The sequence below is a fragment of the Pituophis catenifer genome, unplaced genomic scaffold (genome assembly GCF_029215685.1).
Source record: "Pituophis catenifer annectens isolate HBS135680 unplaced genomic scaffold, rPitCat1.0.hap2 SCAF_3, whole genome shotgun sequence".
NCBI lineage: Eukaryota > Metazoa > Chordata > Lepidosauria > Squamata > Colubridae > Pituophis > Pituophis catenifer.
The window spans coordinates 47,615,263-47,628,827 of NW_027256883.1; the positions used below are offsets into that span (position 1 = coordinate 47,615,263).

The window sequence follows — 13,565 nt, forward strand, 5'->3', positions numbered from 1 at the left end:
GTGAAATTTCAGCCGCATTATCTCAAGGTTCTGGGAAGGTGTGAATGAACAACTGGAAACTGTATTGAGTTGACAGGCCTGATAACACATTGCTTAAAAAGCTGATATTTTTGTAGATTGTATTGATCTCATGTAGTCCTAACTAATTGATTCTCAATAATGCTATAACTTGTTCACAGGCCTGTTCAATAGAAATTTCTCTATCAGGATGTCAAACAAAACAAAAAATACTTTGAAATGGTTGTTTTCAAATAGTCTCTTTATATTTTTGTTATTTTTGTCATAATCTACCAGAAAGTTCTTTAAATATAATTACTATTACACTCTGCTTCCAGAAGGGACTAAGAAGTTTAATATTCCCTCTGTAGTATAGTCAACTGAATAATAATGTGCTAGGACTGCAAACACATTGTAGTCTTAGTTTTTCATGCAGTCTACAGACCATTTTCACATTGCATTTTTGTCAGCTATAACATCCTGCTGTGTTTGATGGCAGAAGAAAGGAATTTAAATTAATAATTTCCTTCTGATGCTCTGAGTTGCAAGTAAGGTTATTCTTCAACATGCTTTCAGATTGAGCATATTTTACTTAAACCCACTGGAAAGAATCTGGCTTTTAAGAAGGTTTGTCTTAATTAGTGTCTGTGAAATTGGCTAATAGATTAATATATACTGTACACTGTATAGCTATTGATAGGAGTTACTTTTAGATTTACTTTTGGCATATAAAAGTATAGCTAAGAATGAATAACTTGTATTAGCTTCCTCTGGTATCTCCAAAAAGTTTGGTTTAGCAGTCTATCTCATTAACCTTGCAGTGCAAATTCTGTTATTTGCCTTTTCAACTAACCTAACATATGCAATCAGAGAGGTCCATAAATAAGTCCATGAAAAACTAAGCAGTGAGCCTGTGGAAAAAGTGAGTATTTAATCTGGCTGGTAGACAGGACGCAGGCACAAAATCAGATACAGGAGATTTTTTAAGATACTATTTTCAACTAAGTGGTATGTGTGAAAATAACATAATAATCATAACCAGAGTAGATGAGGATGGAATTTTCCTTGTTAGGAATCTGACTTTGATTGGATTTGTAAAACCTAAAATAAGTGTAAGAAGTTTTACATGCCTAGTTTGTTGTTTACATAGCATTTTGCTTTATTAAAAAGATACTGCTGAAATTGGCAGACTTTGAGGAGTCCAAGAGGTTTCAAAACAAGCGGCTGGGGTCTCCGAGATACCACCTGGACCAGATTTGTTCATGTTATTGTGATATATTAGGTGTTTTAGTTTTGTTTGTATTTGTACAGGCCTATAAAATGATTTATTTACTTGATATGAGGACTAAGTGGCTAACCAGCTTCTGATATTACAAGTAACTATTTTTTGATGTGATGTAGATGGAGAGCTCCAGAGAGCGCACAAAAACATCTCTTATTGTGCTATGAGCAATGGTGAAATCCTCCGTGGATTACCACCAGTTCGCCACCCATGCATGCACAGTGCACACCAAATGCAAGCTGCGTGGGCATGTGCAGTATGCACCAAACGCACACTGCATGTGCACACATGCACAGTGCATACCAAACGTGTGCTTTGCATGGGAAAAAAAAGGCTTAACAAGATAAGTAGAACAGCGAGGGGCTAACAGCTTTGCCGCACGATTTAGATTCGCTAGAAAACAGAATTTCCTGCTTTCTAGCGAATATAAATCGTACGGCACAGCTGATTGTCAGAAATACCGGTTCAGATGAACTGGTAGCTTTTTTTAACTACTGGTTCACCCGAACTGGTGAGCTTTTTTTTACTACCAGTTTGCCCAAACCGGTGGCTTTTATCATTACTGGTTCACCTGAACCGGTACAAACCGGTAGCATTTCAACCCTGGCTATGAGTAAACATGGGTACCAGTGCTCATGTTGGATCCCAAGAAGTGGGCTCTGCCTGTGTCTATAGGTGTGTTTTGCTATAAAAAAGAAAAGAAATAGGGAAGTTTCTGGGAGAAAAGCTTGAATAAGGAATAGACCACTGATAGGCTCCTGGCCTCAGCATAAACCCTCACATAGATGAGTTTTCTACTACTGTTTTACAGACTAAAATAAAAACAGAAAATATTAAAAAGACTTCATTTTTCCATAAGAGTTCATTGTTGGAGAAAGAAGGAACTAGAAGGTTGAATAATTATTGTCTTGATTAAATTTTTTGCTCACTTTTGTGTTATATTCATGCCCTTCTGAATATTTTTCCTGCTGATTCAGATGATAGCTCTTTGTTCCAGTTTCATACCTTCAATATATCTGATAAATATTGTCACAATGCTTTCAATTAAAATACTAACATAGATCTATGTGAAGTTAGTGAACATTTTATCTTACCTCCAGGCTGTATGTTGATATTGGAAGTGTGTGAAAAAAACATTTGTGGTATTGCAAATTAAACGTAATTGAAGTGGAACAAATTTCCTTTCCTTTGAAATACATATTTCTACAAAATGGCAAGTTGTTGGATACAAAGCTGTTGTTTGGTAACAGCTTCATTAAAAAATGAAGATAAATATTTTTTTTAAATCTGCCTTTGTTTTATATGTCATCCAAGCATGCACGAGCAAGCAATAGAAACTGTTGGAGCACTGTAGATTAATATGCTTCTGTGGTTCATAAATCTAAGCAATCACTCATTAGTATGTAGAGTGTTTTGATTCAGTTTCTTTTGACCTTAAGGTCCTTAAATTAAGCTTCCTAACACTGCTAGGAATATGAGAACACCTGCCTACTTTGTGAATCTTGACGTAGGAATCATAGAGGTGTTTTAAATTCTAAGGTTGATTACAGAAAGTGGTTAAAATATAATTATCTGTGCATAAAAGTTGTAGGAGAAATGGAAAATAATAGAAAATCAATTGTTTTTATTGTATCTTTCCAGATCATATTTTCTAGAAAAACCAGAGGAGAAAAAAATATGCAGAATTTCTGAAAAGTGAACTATGCCCTCTTATGGAGTTGTTCAAAAGTAGGGCCATGAATCTGAAACTAATATATGTATCTGTACTGGCGTTTGGAGTAGCAGGTCTAATTGTCTTCACATATCTGCAAAGCTGCATTGAAGATCAACGTACAGGTAAAATAAATAATACTGATATTAATAACTTTCTTAATTAAGTTACAAATGTCTGGAAATTTCTTCCACAGAGCGAAAAAAGGCATGTAGCTTTGATATTGAGGGAGGCTATATTTAAAAAAAAAAAAAAAGGTCTGGAAATACATGCTTGAATTTCAAGAAAGTTGAATTTAGTAAACTCAGATAAAATGCTAAACTATATTCTAGAAATTAAATATGTAGCAATAGAGAAAAGAATCCATAACAAGTATTGAGGAGAAATCACTGAAAATACAATAACTATTCCAAGAAAAATGAAAGACATCTAAAGTGAGTGCATCAAAAATGGGAATGGTTACAACCAAGAGGTGTTTAAGAATTTGATTGAAGGAAGACTGTTAAGCATAAGTATTGCTTAGCAATCTATGTATCCATAAAGCAGATCCAATATATTCTGGGATAACACAATTGCTACACATTCTGGGAAAAGACTCATTTGGTTGAAGAAGCTGCAAATAGATGTTATGTTTGAGCACCAAGGTATCTTTTTGCCTTTGAATCGAAAGCAGACATTTTAAAAAAAAAACCGTCACAGGCTGCAGTGGGAGTTAAACAGGGCAGTTTGTCAAAAGAGACTCAGATGAACAGCATCAATGAATGAACTCATACTATCCATCAATTCCCACTCAAAAGTTTGCATAAATCAATATCCCCCCCCCCGTCTCACCCAATCCTGTGTATTATGAAATCGTATTTTATTGGGATATACTGGAAACATGCTGAACTTCTGTGGGGAGGAAGATAACAAGGTGCCATAGATCAAATAAGAGATAATGAATAATAGACCCAATCAATAGTTATCAAACCTGGAAAAGCTGAATCTAGTCTTTAATCTCCAGAATGGAATAGTTTCCCCATTCACTATAATAATCCTTGGTTGTGTTTTTAAAGTGTCTCTTTATTTCCTGTTTCAGTGGCTTGTATCTCATGATAGAGATCCTTAGAAACATGTACATCCATATTGTACATACATGTAGCTTAAGTCTGCAGCGAGTACATAGGTGATTAAATATAAATTAGTTCATATTAAATAACATAGTCTTTTGAGAAAATCTAAATGACAACCTAGAGTATGTTCAGAAATTTAATTCACTTTCAGAGTGGAGGAAATATGCACGTTTCAGCACCATTCAGAGTGGATTGAAATCAGCAAAACGATGGACAGAGTATTGCAGCTCCTCTTTTGACCACAAATATGCAGTTGATGTTATTGGTACATTATCTCAAAATGACAGTAGAAAGACGATGAAAACCAGTAGAGACCTTTTATTATTCCAAATGATTGTTTGGAATTGGAATCTCTGTTTAATTATCTATAACTAAGAATTCATACACAGTTGAATTTCAAAGAAGTCAGATTGAATAAGTCATTTGAAATGAAATCTCTTGATTAATTAATATTTTTGTGAGCGCGCGCTCACATTTTTGGTGTTGGGCGAACCGGTAGGTAAATTATGTGAATCCCACCTCTGATCCAGATATATTTATCAAGTAAGAAGTTTAAAATTCTGAAATTTGGAACTGAGTTGCCCTATGTTCATTGGAAATAAGAGGAAAAAACTTCTGAAAGTAAAAGAGTGGGTGTTAGCTGTATTTGGGGATCTATTCAGTACATCTGATTCTTATTTATTCATTTATGCTTTTATTTATTCATTCTATTTCTATAACCACCCATCTCAGCCAAGTGACTCTGGGTGGCTTACAGCTCTAAGACTATAAAACAGTTAAGACAATTACAACATCCAAACAATAAATACATACAACAACATCAAATAAATACTAAATAGGAGAGGAGAGAAGACCAAGCCCTGAGGCACCTCACAAAGTACAGACCATATTTATTTATTTATTTATTTATTTTATCATACTTATATGCCGTCCTTCTCCCTAAGGACTTGGGGCGGCTCACAGAATTAAACGATAAGAACAATAAAATAGACTACTAAAAACAATCAATTTAAAATCTCCCAATTAAAATCACCCATCAGATCAGCAGATTTGTTGGAAAAGCCATGTCTTCAGGTCACAGCAGAAAGAGTGGAGGTCGGGGGCCGTCCGGAGCCCCGTGGGTAATCCATTCCAGAGGGTCAGTGCGCCGACAGAGAACGCCCTCATCCTAGGCACCACCAGCTGATATTGTCTGGCCGATGGCACCCAGAGGAGGGCTGTCCTATGTGAGCGCATAGGGCGGTGGGCGGCCGGCAGAAGGTGGTCCTGCAAATACCTCGGGCCCATGCCATGTAGGGCTTTATAGGTAAGTTCCAGCACCTTGAAGCTAATCCAAAGGACCACCGGTAACCAGTGCAGCTCCAGGGTCCTCTGACATTGTCACATAACCATACTGTCACCATCCTCCCCAAAAAGGAATTTTTGAACTGGATGAAAAGTGTTCAGCTTAGTTGGGTTGAGTGATAGTTCTTTGAGGAGGAGGTCTATCACCAACTCTTTAAGAGTCAGTGAGATCACTCCCTCTCTCAAGAAGGAATCATAAATCCCCTTCCACACAGCCTTAATAAGGCAGTAAGGGTATATATCAATATACAAGTGGCCAGACTAGCAGGTGAGAGGGTCCTATCCCCTTCCTCAAACTTTTCCCAGGTCATCTTGCAAGACATAGACTCCACCACCTCTGTTGATTCTGCTTTAGATCTGGAGTTCAAAGTAAAGTGAATTTAAGTGACTTTGTCCATCAGATATGGAATGTATTCTTCACAACAAGCTTAGAGGTCATCTTTGGTATTGCTCCCACCATGGAGAGACCGAAAAATAGTCACTGGATGACTATTGGTGGGTGCAATAAGGATGAAGAAATAATTGTATCTCACCACCTTACTTCTACAAGGTAGGCAATAATAGAAGCTGTAGCTGATATCTGATCATGTTCATTTAACTTGTTAACTTCTAAACTTTCTTTTCTGTTCCTGTCTCTCCCTCCTATCTCAACCTGGCTCTTTTTTCCTCCCTTTAGTTGTTCTGCTGGAAGGAGAGATATGAATGTGGCCACATTAGTATGGTTTTTTTTTTTTTTCTGTGTAAAAGAAAGCTGTTGTTACATGCAGTTAATTACTATACATGGAACAGATAGTTTAAATTTCTGCTGAGGCATCCCCCCTGTATAATTTTACAAGTTTTAATCCCAGCACCTCTTCTCTCTCTTTCTCTCTGCTCTTCCTTTGTGATCTTCCTTTTGGTTTAAATATGATAGTAGGTTTTGATACTAATTTAAGCAAGAAACTAATTCATGCTTATAGAAATGGAATCAAAACTAAATATCTTAAATTCTATACGTTGCATTATTTATCTTCTTTTGGCATGTTTTATTTCTTTGTCACTTATATATTGAAATTAATTCTATTAGATGTTTCTCTTTCTCTTTTTTGTTTTGAAATTTACTTAAAATTTATTTTGATACAATTCTCTATTTACCATTTTTTCTGTGTAATAGTATATTATTATTTTCTTTTCTTTTAATCATACAAGCTTCATTTTTATTTTCCCTTAAACTCTCTTCTTCCTTTTTTCCCCCCTTTATACAGATGGTTAAACTTGGGACAGGGATCTTAGTATTTTTTTAAAAATCTGAACAGTAGTAGACTAGAAGTAGTTTAATAAAATTATCATGAGAAGATGGAGGTTGTGGGAATATGTCCTTATAACTTTCATTTCATTTAAGAATGACTGCTGAAGCAGACCAGAGGTCCAATTTAGGCAAAGTTTATTTTTTTCAAACAGCAAGCCCTGCAGTCAGATGTCAGAGAAACCAAATTATAAGCTTTTCATAATGCCAGAGATATTGTCTGCTTGTGGGTAGAAAAACTATTGCTTTTCCTCAGGCTTCAATGTTGAAGTCAAGTGAGATTATTGCATTATCAGTCCTTTCCCACCATGTGCCTTACTATGTAAACAAGCTCTTCATTTTTCAATATGGAAGTCCCCTCCACAAGATTATTCACTTCCATCCTTAGGATCTATTTTTATTTCTTTTATTTCATTTTGCCTTTCCTGGGTGTCCCAAAGGTGCTTTTTCAAGAGTCAACTGTTGCCTTTTGAAAAAGCATCTTTGGGACAACCATGACCTGGATGACTGAGAATCTCCATAGACAATTTCCTGGGTGGATATAAGGTTAGGAATGTGAGGAAGGAGAAGGGTAGGATAAGATAATTTTTTTTACTGCTGACAATGTTGGTGTCTTACAATTTGAATTAGTTTGAACTTCTTGTAAAAATATTCATCTATTCAATATATTGTGAGGTAGCCTAAATGCATCTTTTATATACTTTCTTCCATTCATAAGAAATATTGCATTCCAGTAAAGCACCTTCTGGAATTCCTTGAATTTTTGTTCAAAGGATAAATGGTGCACAGGGAAAGCTCATATAAGATTGGAAATGCTTGCTAGTAATAATTTATATGTTATATGTTATGGCCCAATAGTGTATAACTGTTTTCTATTGGAAACAAAGATAGATGGAATATTTCTGACTATCTGCTTCAGAATCTGAGTTGCATGTGATCTTAGTATCCAGAAAAATAACAATTCACACTTTCAAGTCTTCTCCATGATCAACGTATGAGTTCATGTTAGACAAGGGAACATAATCAAAATCAGTCTTCACCGAAAGATTGTAGAGCTGTAATGGCGCTTTGATCTAGAAATAAGTTGCCAGGTACATCTGTTAAGCATTTAGCTAAAATATTCGGATCTGCTATATAATATCTGCTATCCTTGGTTATCTGAGAAGAAATGTTTTGTTGTCTAATAGAGAATTCATAATGTACTATTTCTCAGATAACATTTTATTAGCTACAGGTACTTTATTTAAAAAAAAAATAGCAGAGTATATAAATTATCATAGTTAAATTTAGTTTTCTTTGTGTGTTTCCAAAGTTCTGGGAGATTCTAAGTTGGAAACAAAAAACTTATAATCTTTGGATATCTGGAGAATTCTTTTCAGGGGAATTACTTGCAGTCAACAAGGCTTATCCAAAGATAAGATATCTTCCACTTCTTCGGTTGACATATTTTATCTTGCATGGTTGGCGTTTGATCCAAATTGCTTTAAACATGTGAAAAAGTTATTCCATATGAAAGATTACCTGAAGTATCCATATAGACTGATTTTGATAGGAGCAACATCCAAATGACAAATTCAGTGAAGGGCTGAAATGACAGTGACAAATGATAATGAATAGCCTGGATTGGGGAAAGATAATTTTGTGCCATAAAGATCATCCTTGAGTCCAACTTTTAAATGAACAATTAGCCCTTTCATTAGTGTGATAAATGAGGAAGCAAACAGTGTATTTAACACCTGTCTAAAAAAAGGGGGGGGACATAATAGCAAGAAACCTGCAAAATCTAAATCTGAAAAGACATTAACATGGGATTCGTTTCAGAAAACACATTTATAATGATATAAAATGTAAATATAACATATGAATATCAACATGTTTTCAGTACTTTACATTTATTTGCAGGAAACAGATTTATCTTAATAGTTAGAACCAAAATGCAGAACCATCTGTCTGAAAGTGGCCATTTGAGAGGCATTTCTGCATAAACAGGATTTTCCTGCCATTTAAATGATAGCAGCAGCCCATGTGTGGGTATATGTGCTTAAAGGTTAAGTTTTATTTCTAATCTTTCTTTTTACAGAATACTTTTTATAGAATACTTTTCTAAAGTATTTTGATGGCTGTTGTACCATTAATGTGTTTGCTGCATTTTAGGCTACCGTGGTTGAAAAGTCTAGTAAATCACAAAAATAATAATGTATATAGTAAGTACCAGAAGGACAGAACAGAACTGTTTAGATAAACATATTGTAGAATCAATTTTCTTCTCTGAGTGATTTATTAAACAGAAAAGGCATTTATAAATTCAGTAATTGGAAGCTTCAGTGCTATGCAGGTGCAAAATAACTTGAGTAACAGCTATGAATTCAGAATGTCTTTTGAGCTGTTGTAAGATATGAGAATCAGGATTGATTGCTATTAAAATAATGCAAGATTAAATAGATTTCTGTAAGATTTTCCATTATGAAATCCATGTATTTATCAAGCATATATTGTATGTATATAATGTATACATGTTAAAAATAATAAGAAACTTTTACTTTTCTACAATTAAAATGAAGCCATTGGAGATGAATGAACTGACCCACCATACAAATATTTATTTACTAATTGAAAATATCTGTTAAAGGAATTAATATTACACTTCCTCTCTCTCCCTGTCTTTCTCTCGCTCTCTTTATGTTATAGTAAGAATATAAGAATATAAACATATCATAATGGAACATATGCTATAGTATTGTAACCTTAGATGAATGCCTTAGCATCTGAGCGAATAAGAAGATTCTGCAATATTACATTATATGTAAGGAGGGAAAAATTTCCAGTACTTTGCAATCATGGAAAGGGGGGATTATTTGTTTTATTTTATTTTATTTTATTTTATTTTATTTTATTTTATTTTATTTTATTTTATTTTATTTATTTTAATTTTATTTTATTTTATTATTTTATTTTATTTTATTTTATTATTTTCTGGGACAATTTCAGGGGACAGAAGTTTTAAATAAAAGATACATTCATTATATAGAGTCAGACTTGTTTAATGACTAAGGCACCAGGCTAGAAATCAAGAGACTCTTGAGTTTGAATTGTCTCATAGGCACAAAGTCAGCTTAGGCCAGTTGGTTTCTCTCAGCTCTTGAAAGCACCAATGGCCAACCACTCCTGAAAAACCTTCCCAAGAAAATTGCGTGAACTTGTCCAAAAAGTTGACAAGAGTCAAGACTGACTTGAAGGCATAATAAATAAATAAATTATACTAGATAGACATTACCATTCTTTAATATCATAAAATGTTATTTTTAACTTACATATATTAATATAATTTGTAAAGTGATTTGACAAAATATTGAAAACCATTCAGGATTTTTCCCCTGGAAATGGTTTCACAAACTATCCTATGCAGAAATGAACAAAATCTATCAAGCGATAATGTTGCATACAGAGGGGAGGGAGGGAGGTTTCTGACACTCACTGCCAGCTTCCCACAAGGCTGTTCAATGGAGAAGCCAAAAGAAACTTAAAAATTGCTCCTTCCACTGGTTTTTTGCCTGTCTGTTGTTACTCTGTATTTAAGTGAAGAAATATTTGTGTTACTCTGCATTTAGGTGAAGAAATATCTCTGAAATGATGACGCAGCCCATCACAGGTTATATAATGAAAAGCAATTTAAGCCTTGGATTAGAAATTTTTTTTTGTATTCTGAAGCTTAGTTGCCAGTCACTTTCTCAGGGTCAATTGGTCATCATCTTTTAGGGTTTTGTAATGAAAAGGATTCTATCGAATCTATACAATACAAGGCTACCCATTTTAAGAACACCAGAATTAGCAGTATGAATTCACTTTTCCTGGTAGACTTGTATTAAACTGTTTAATATGTAAACCAGTTGACCACTTGGTGAAGCATACCTTTTCCTCTCTTCAACTACCCATCATATCCCATCAAGTCTCCTCTAAACATAGTGAAACAGTTTCTTTGATCCTTAGAAACACAGTTGTTATTATTGAAGTCCAACACATGCTTAGGAAAGTCTGTCATATTCATTTATATTTTATAATGTTACAATGAGCAAAATATCTTGACTAGGAAAGTATAAGCTTTCATTTTCTTGCTCACTTCAATTTTTATTTTTAAAAAAGTTTATCTTAAAAAGTTGTACAGAAAGACATAAAAACATAAGAAAAATATAATCAACAATAAGTAAGTAAAAAAAGAAAAGTAAGGGGGAATGATATATATTTCACTATATTTATTTATCAAGTTTCAAACAAGGAGATAAAACTACACTGAAGAAAGTAAATGATGATTCTGTAATGTTATAAAATGTCACAAAATCAATGCTAAAAGAATATTGAATTTTTGGGATTAGTAGATAGAATTGCCTTTTCAAAACAGGTTACACATCTCTTCAATACAATCCTAAATATCAGTAACATTACTACTTTTCAAATTTCTCAAACTAATTCTCTTAACAATCTGCCCGGTTGTTTGTTTGGTTGGTTGGTTGGTAGGTTGGTTGGTTAATTGATTGGTTAATTTATTTATTTGTTTGTTTGTTTGTTTGTATATTTATATATTTTATATTTATATACTTATATCCCACCCAAAAAAACATTTTGAAGACCTGCAACCATTAATGTTCCATTATCAGCTGTTCTAATCCTTTAATCCATTAGCCATGAATGCCTTTATTGTCAACTTTTATAATATTCTTTAACTTGTGATACAAAATGAAATGGGTTTAGTTTCAGGCATCAGTTCCATCAAATATAATAGCAAATCCGTTTTCTTAGACAAATCCCAAGAACTTGTTGCTGCTACTGTTATAAATTTTGGAAACAAATTTTTATTTGAAATAGAAAATATTTGAAAGAAAAATATTTAAAATAATTCAATATTGACAAAGAAGGATCTTTGCTCTTCATACTTCAGAACTTATCAATATGTTGAATCGTCCATATAAAAACTGACAATGAAGGCCAAATTATGGCCTTCGAAATGAAGGCCAAGATATGAAGACAATTTATAATGAAAACCCACAATAGTAACGCTAGTAGTGTCAGTAGTAAGGATTGTAAGGTTAAATCAAAAAGCAAAGGGGAAAGTGAGCAACCCTGATGGATATCAAATTTTAATTCAAACATATCTGAAATAAGTAACTTTTGCAGGCTTGCCCAGTTCAGAATGATAAACAGTGAGAATGATAATTTAACGAAGTTCAAGAACATGCTGTTAAAAGTATTAAGGATAACAGATGCCATGGCTGGTTTCTTCTTATATTTTCTTCTAGCGAACCCCACCCAAGGCCTTTTCTGCCGTAGTTGTTAAGTGAATCACTGCAGATGTTAAGTATATCACACAGTTGTTAAGTGAATCCAGCTTTCCCCCATTGACTTTGCTTGTCAGAAGCCAGTGTCAGCCCTGGAGGCCATCTTTTTCTTGGCTCTTTCATTGGGTATGACTTGGAACCCTGACAGCCAGCTGGGAAGGTGGCAAATTGTTGTAAATATATGCCAGTTGCCATGTAGCCAAATTTTGATCATGTGTCCATGGGGATGCTGTAACGATCATAAGTTGCCTTTTTTTCAGCACCACTGTTACTTTGAATGGTCACTAAAAGGATGGATGTAAGCCAAATTCACCTCTAGTGAATTTACTATCATACTAAATCATATCATTTATATATATCATTTAGAGGGAGAAATATGTTAGATTTTCTATTTTTAGAATATTTCGTTATTATTGCCAGAATTTAGGAAGGAAGGAAAGAAGGAGGAAAGGAAGGAAAGAAGGAAGGAAGGAAGGAAGGAAGGAAGGAAGGAAGGAAGGAAGGAAGGAAGGAAGGAAGGGTGGGTCTGCATTTTTAATATAACTTAACTTCACAAAGTTATTTATTTATGAATCTATAACTTTTGCCTTCTGAGGTTTCTGCCATAAGTTTAAAATTAAAGAAAATATAAAATGCTATTCATTTTCTTTCTTTGCTTTAAAAACCCTGTGCTATTTTAATGTATTGATCTAACAATATACAGTATGTTTGCTTACATTATGTTTCCTTTTAGATTTAAGAACAATCATTAAGATTTTGGGGGGGAGGGGGGAGTTCATACATCAAAAGATCTGCTATTTCTATTGTTTATAAATCCAAACACCATTCTATTTATTATTTCTATATAATTTCCTCAAACATAGCTTCCCAAAGTGTAATGACTCCCCTTGCTGGTATATCAAAGTCATGACAAAATTTATTATAGTTTAAAGAATTTCATCTCACTAATCATCAAAATATGCAGTTGCAACAAAGAGCAAAAACCTAAATATTTGAAATAAAATATTTGTAAAAAATGTGCAGTCATAAGTTATTGTCGTAATACTCAGTTTCAGTGCTGTACTGCAGTACAACAAAACACAATGAATAGAAAATACATTTTTATATTAAAAAAATAGCATTTATGCAAGACACTCCTCTTTTTGTTTTAAGTAAGTAATTAAAAAAGTAAGCACACATTTTGTCAAATGCAGTATGAAGATGAATTCATTTCAAATTTGGATGCAAATTGTAGTTTGCCTGATTCAATTTAAATATCAAATTATAATTTGTGACAGTCTAGGAAATTAGGGAGAAATTCAATTTTTTTGATCTTGAGAAAACTAAAAGAATATTAACTAAACTATTAAATATGTTTCTGTGGGAAGTTTTTCATTGAATTGAATCCCAATATGGCTTCCATAAGGAGAAGAACATTTTAATGCTAACATCTGTCAGTCTCAATTGCATTTTCACCCCAATTTATTATATCCTGAAAGCACTTCTTTAGCCCTAAGAATGGGTT

At 33.7% G+C, this 13,565-nt stretch overlaps 1 protein-coding gene across 1 annotated transcript in view; it reads left to right on the forward strand.

Annotated features, from left to right (window-relative positions):
• Nucleotides 1-3,015: 3,015 nt before the first annotated feature.
• The window catches only part of CHST9 (carbohydrate sulfotransferase 9), a 34,862-nt gene continuing 24,312 nt past the window's right edge, over nt 3,016-13,565 (forward strand). The window contains exon 1 of the mRNA XM_070942332.1: nt 3,016-3,115. Coding sequence (XP_070798433.1) covers nt 3,016-3,115 — 100 coding nt within the window. The remainder of the gene's footprint in view (nt 3,116-13,565) is intronic.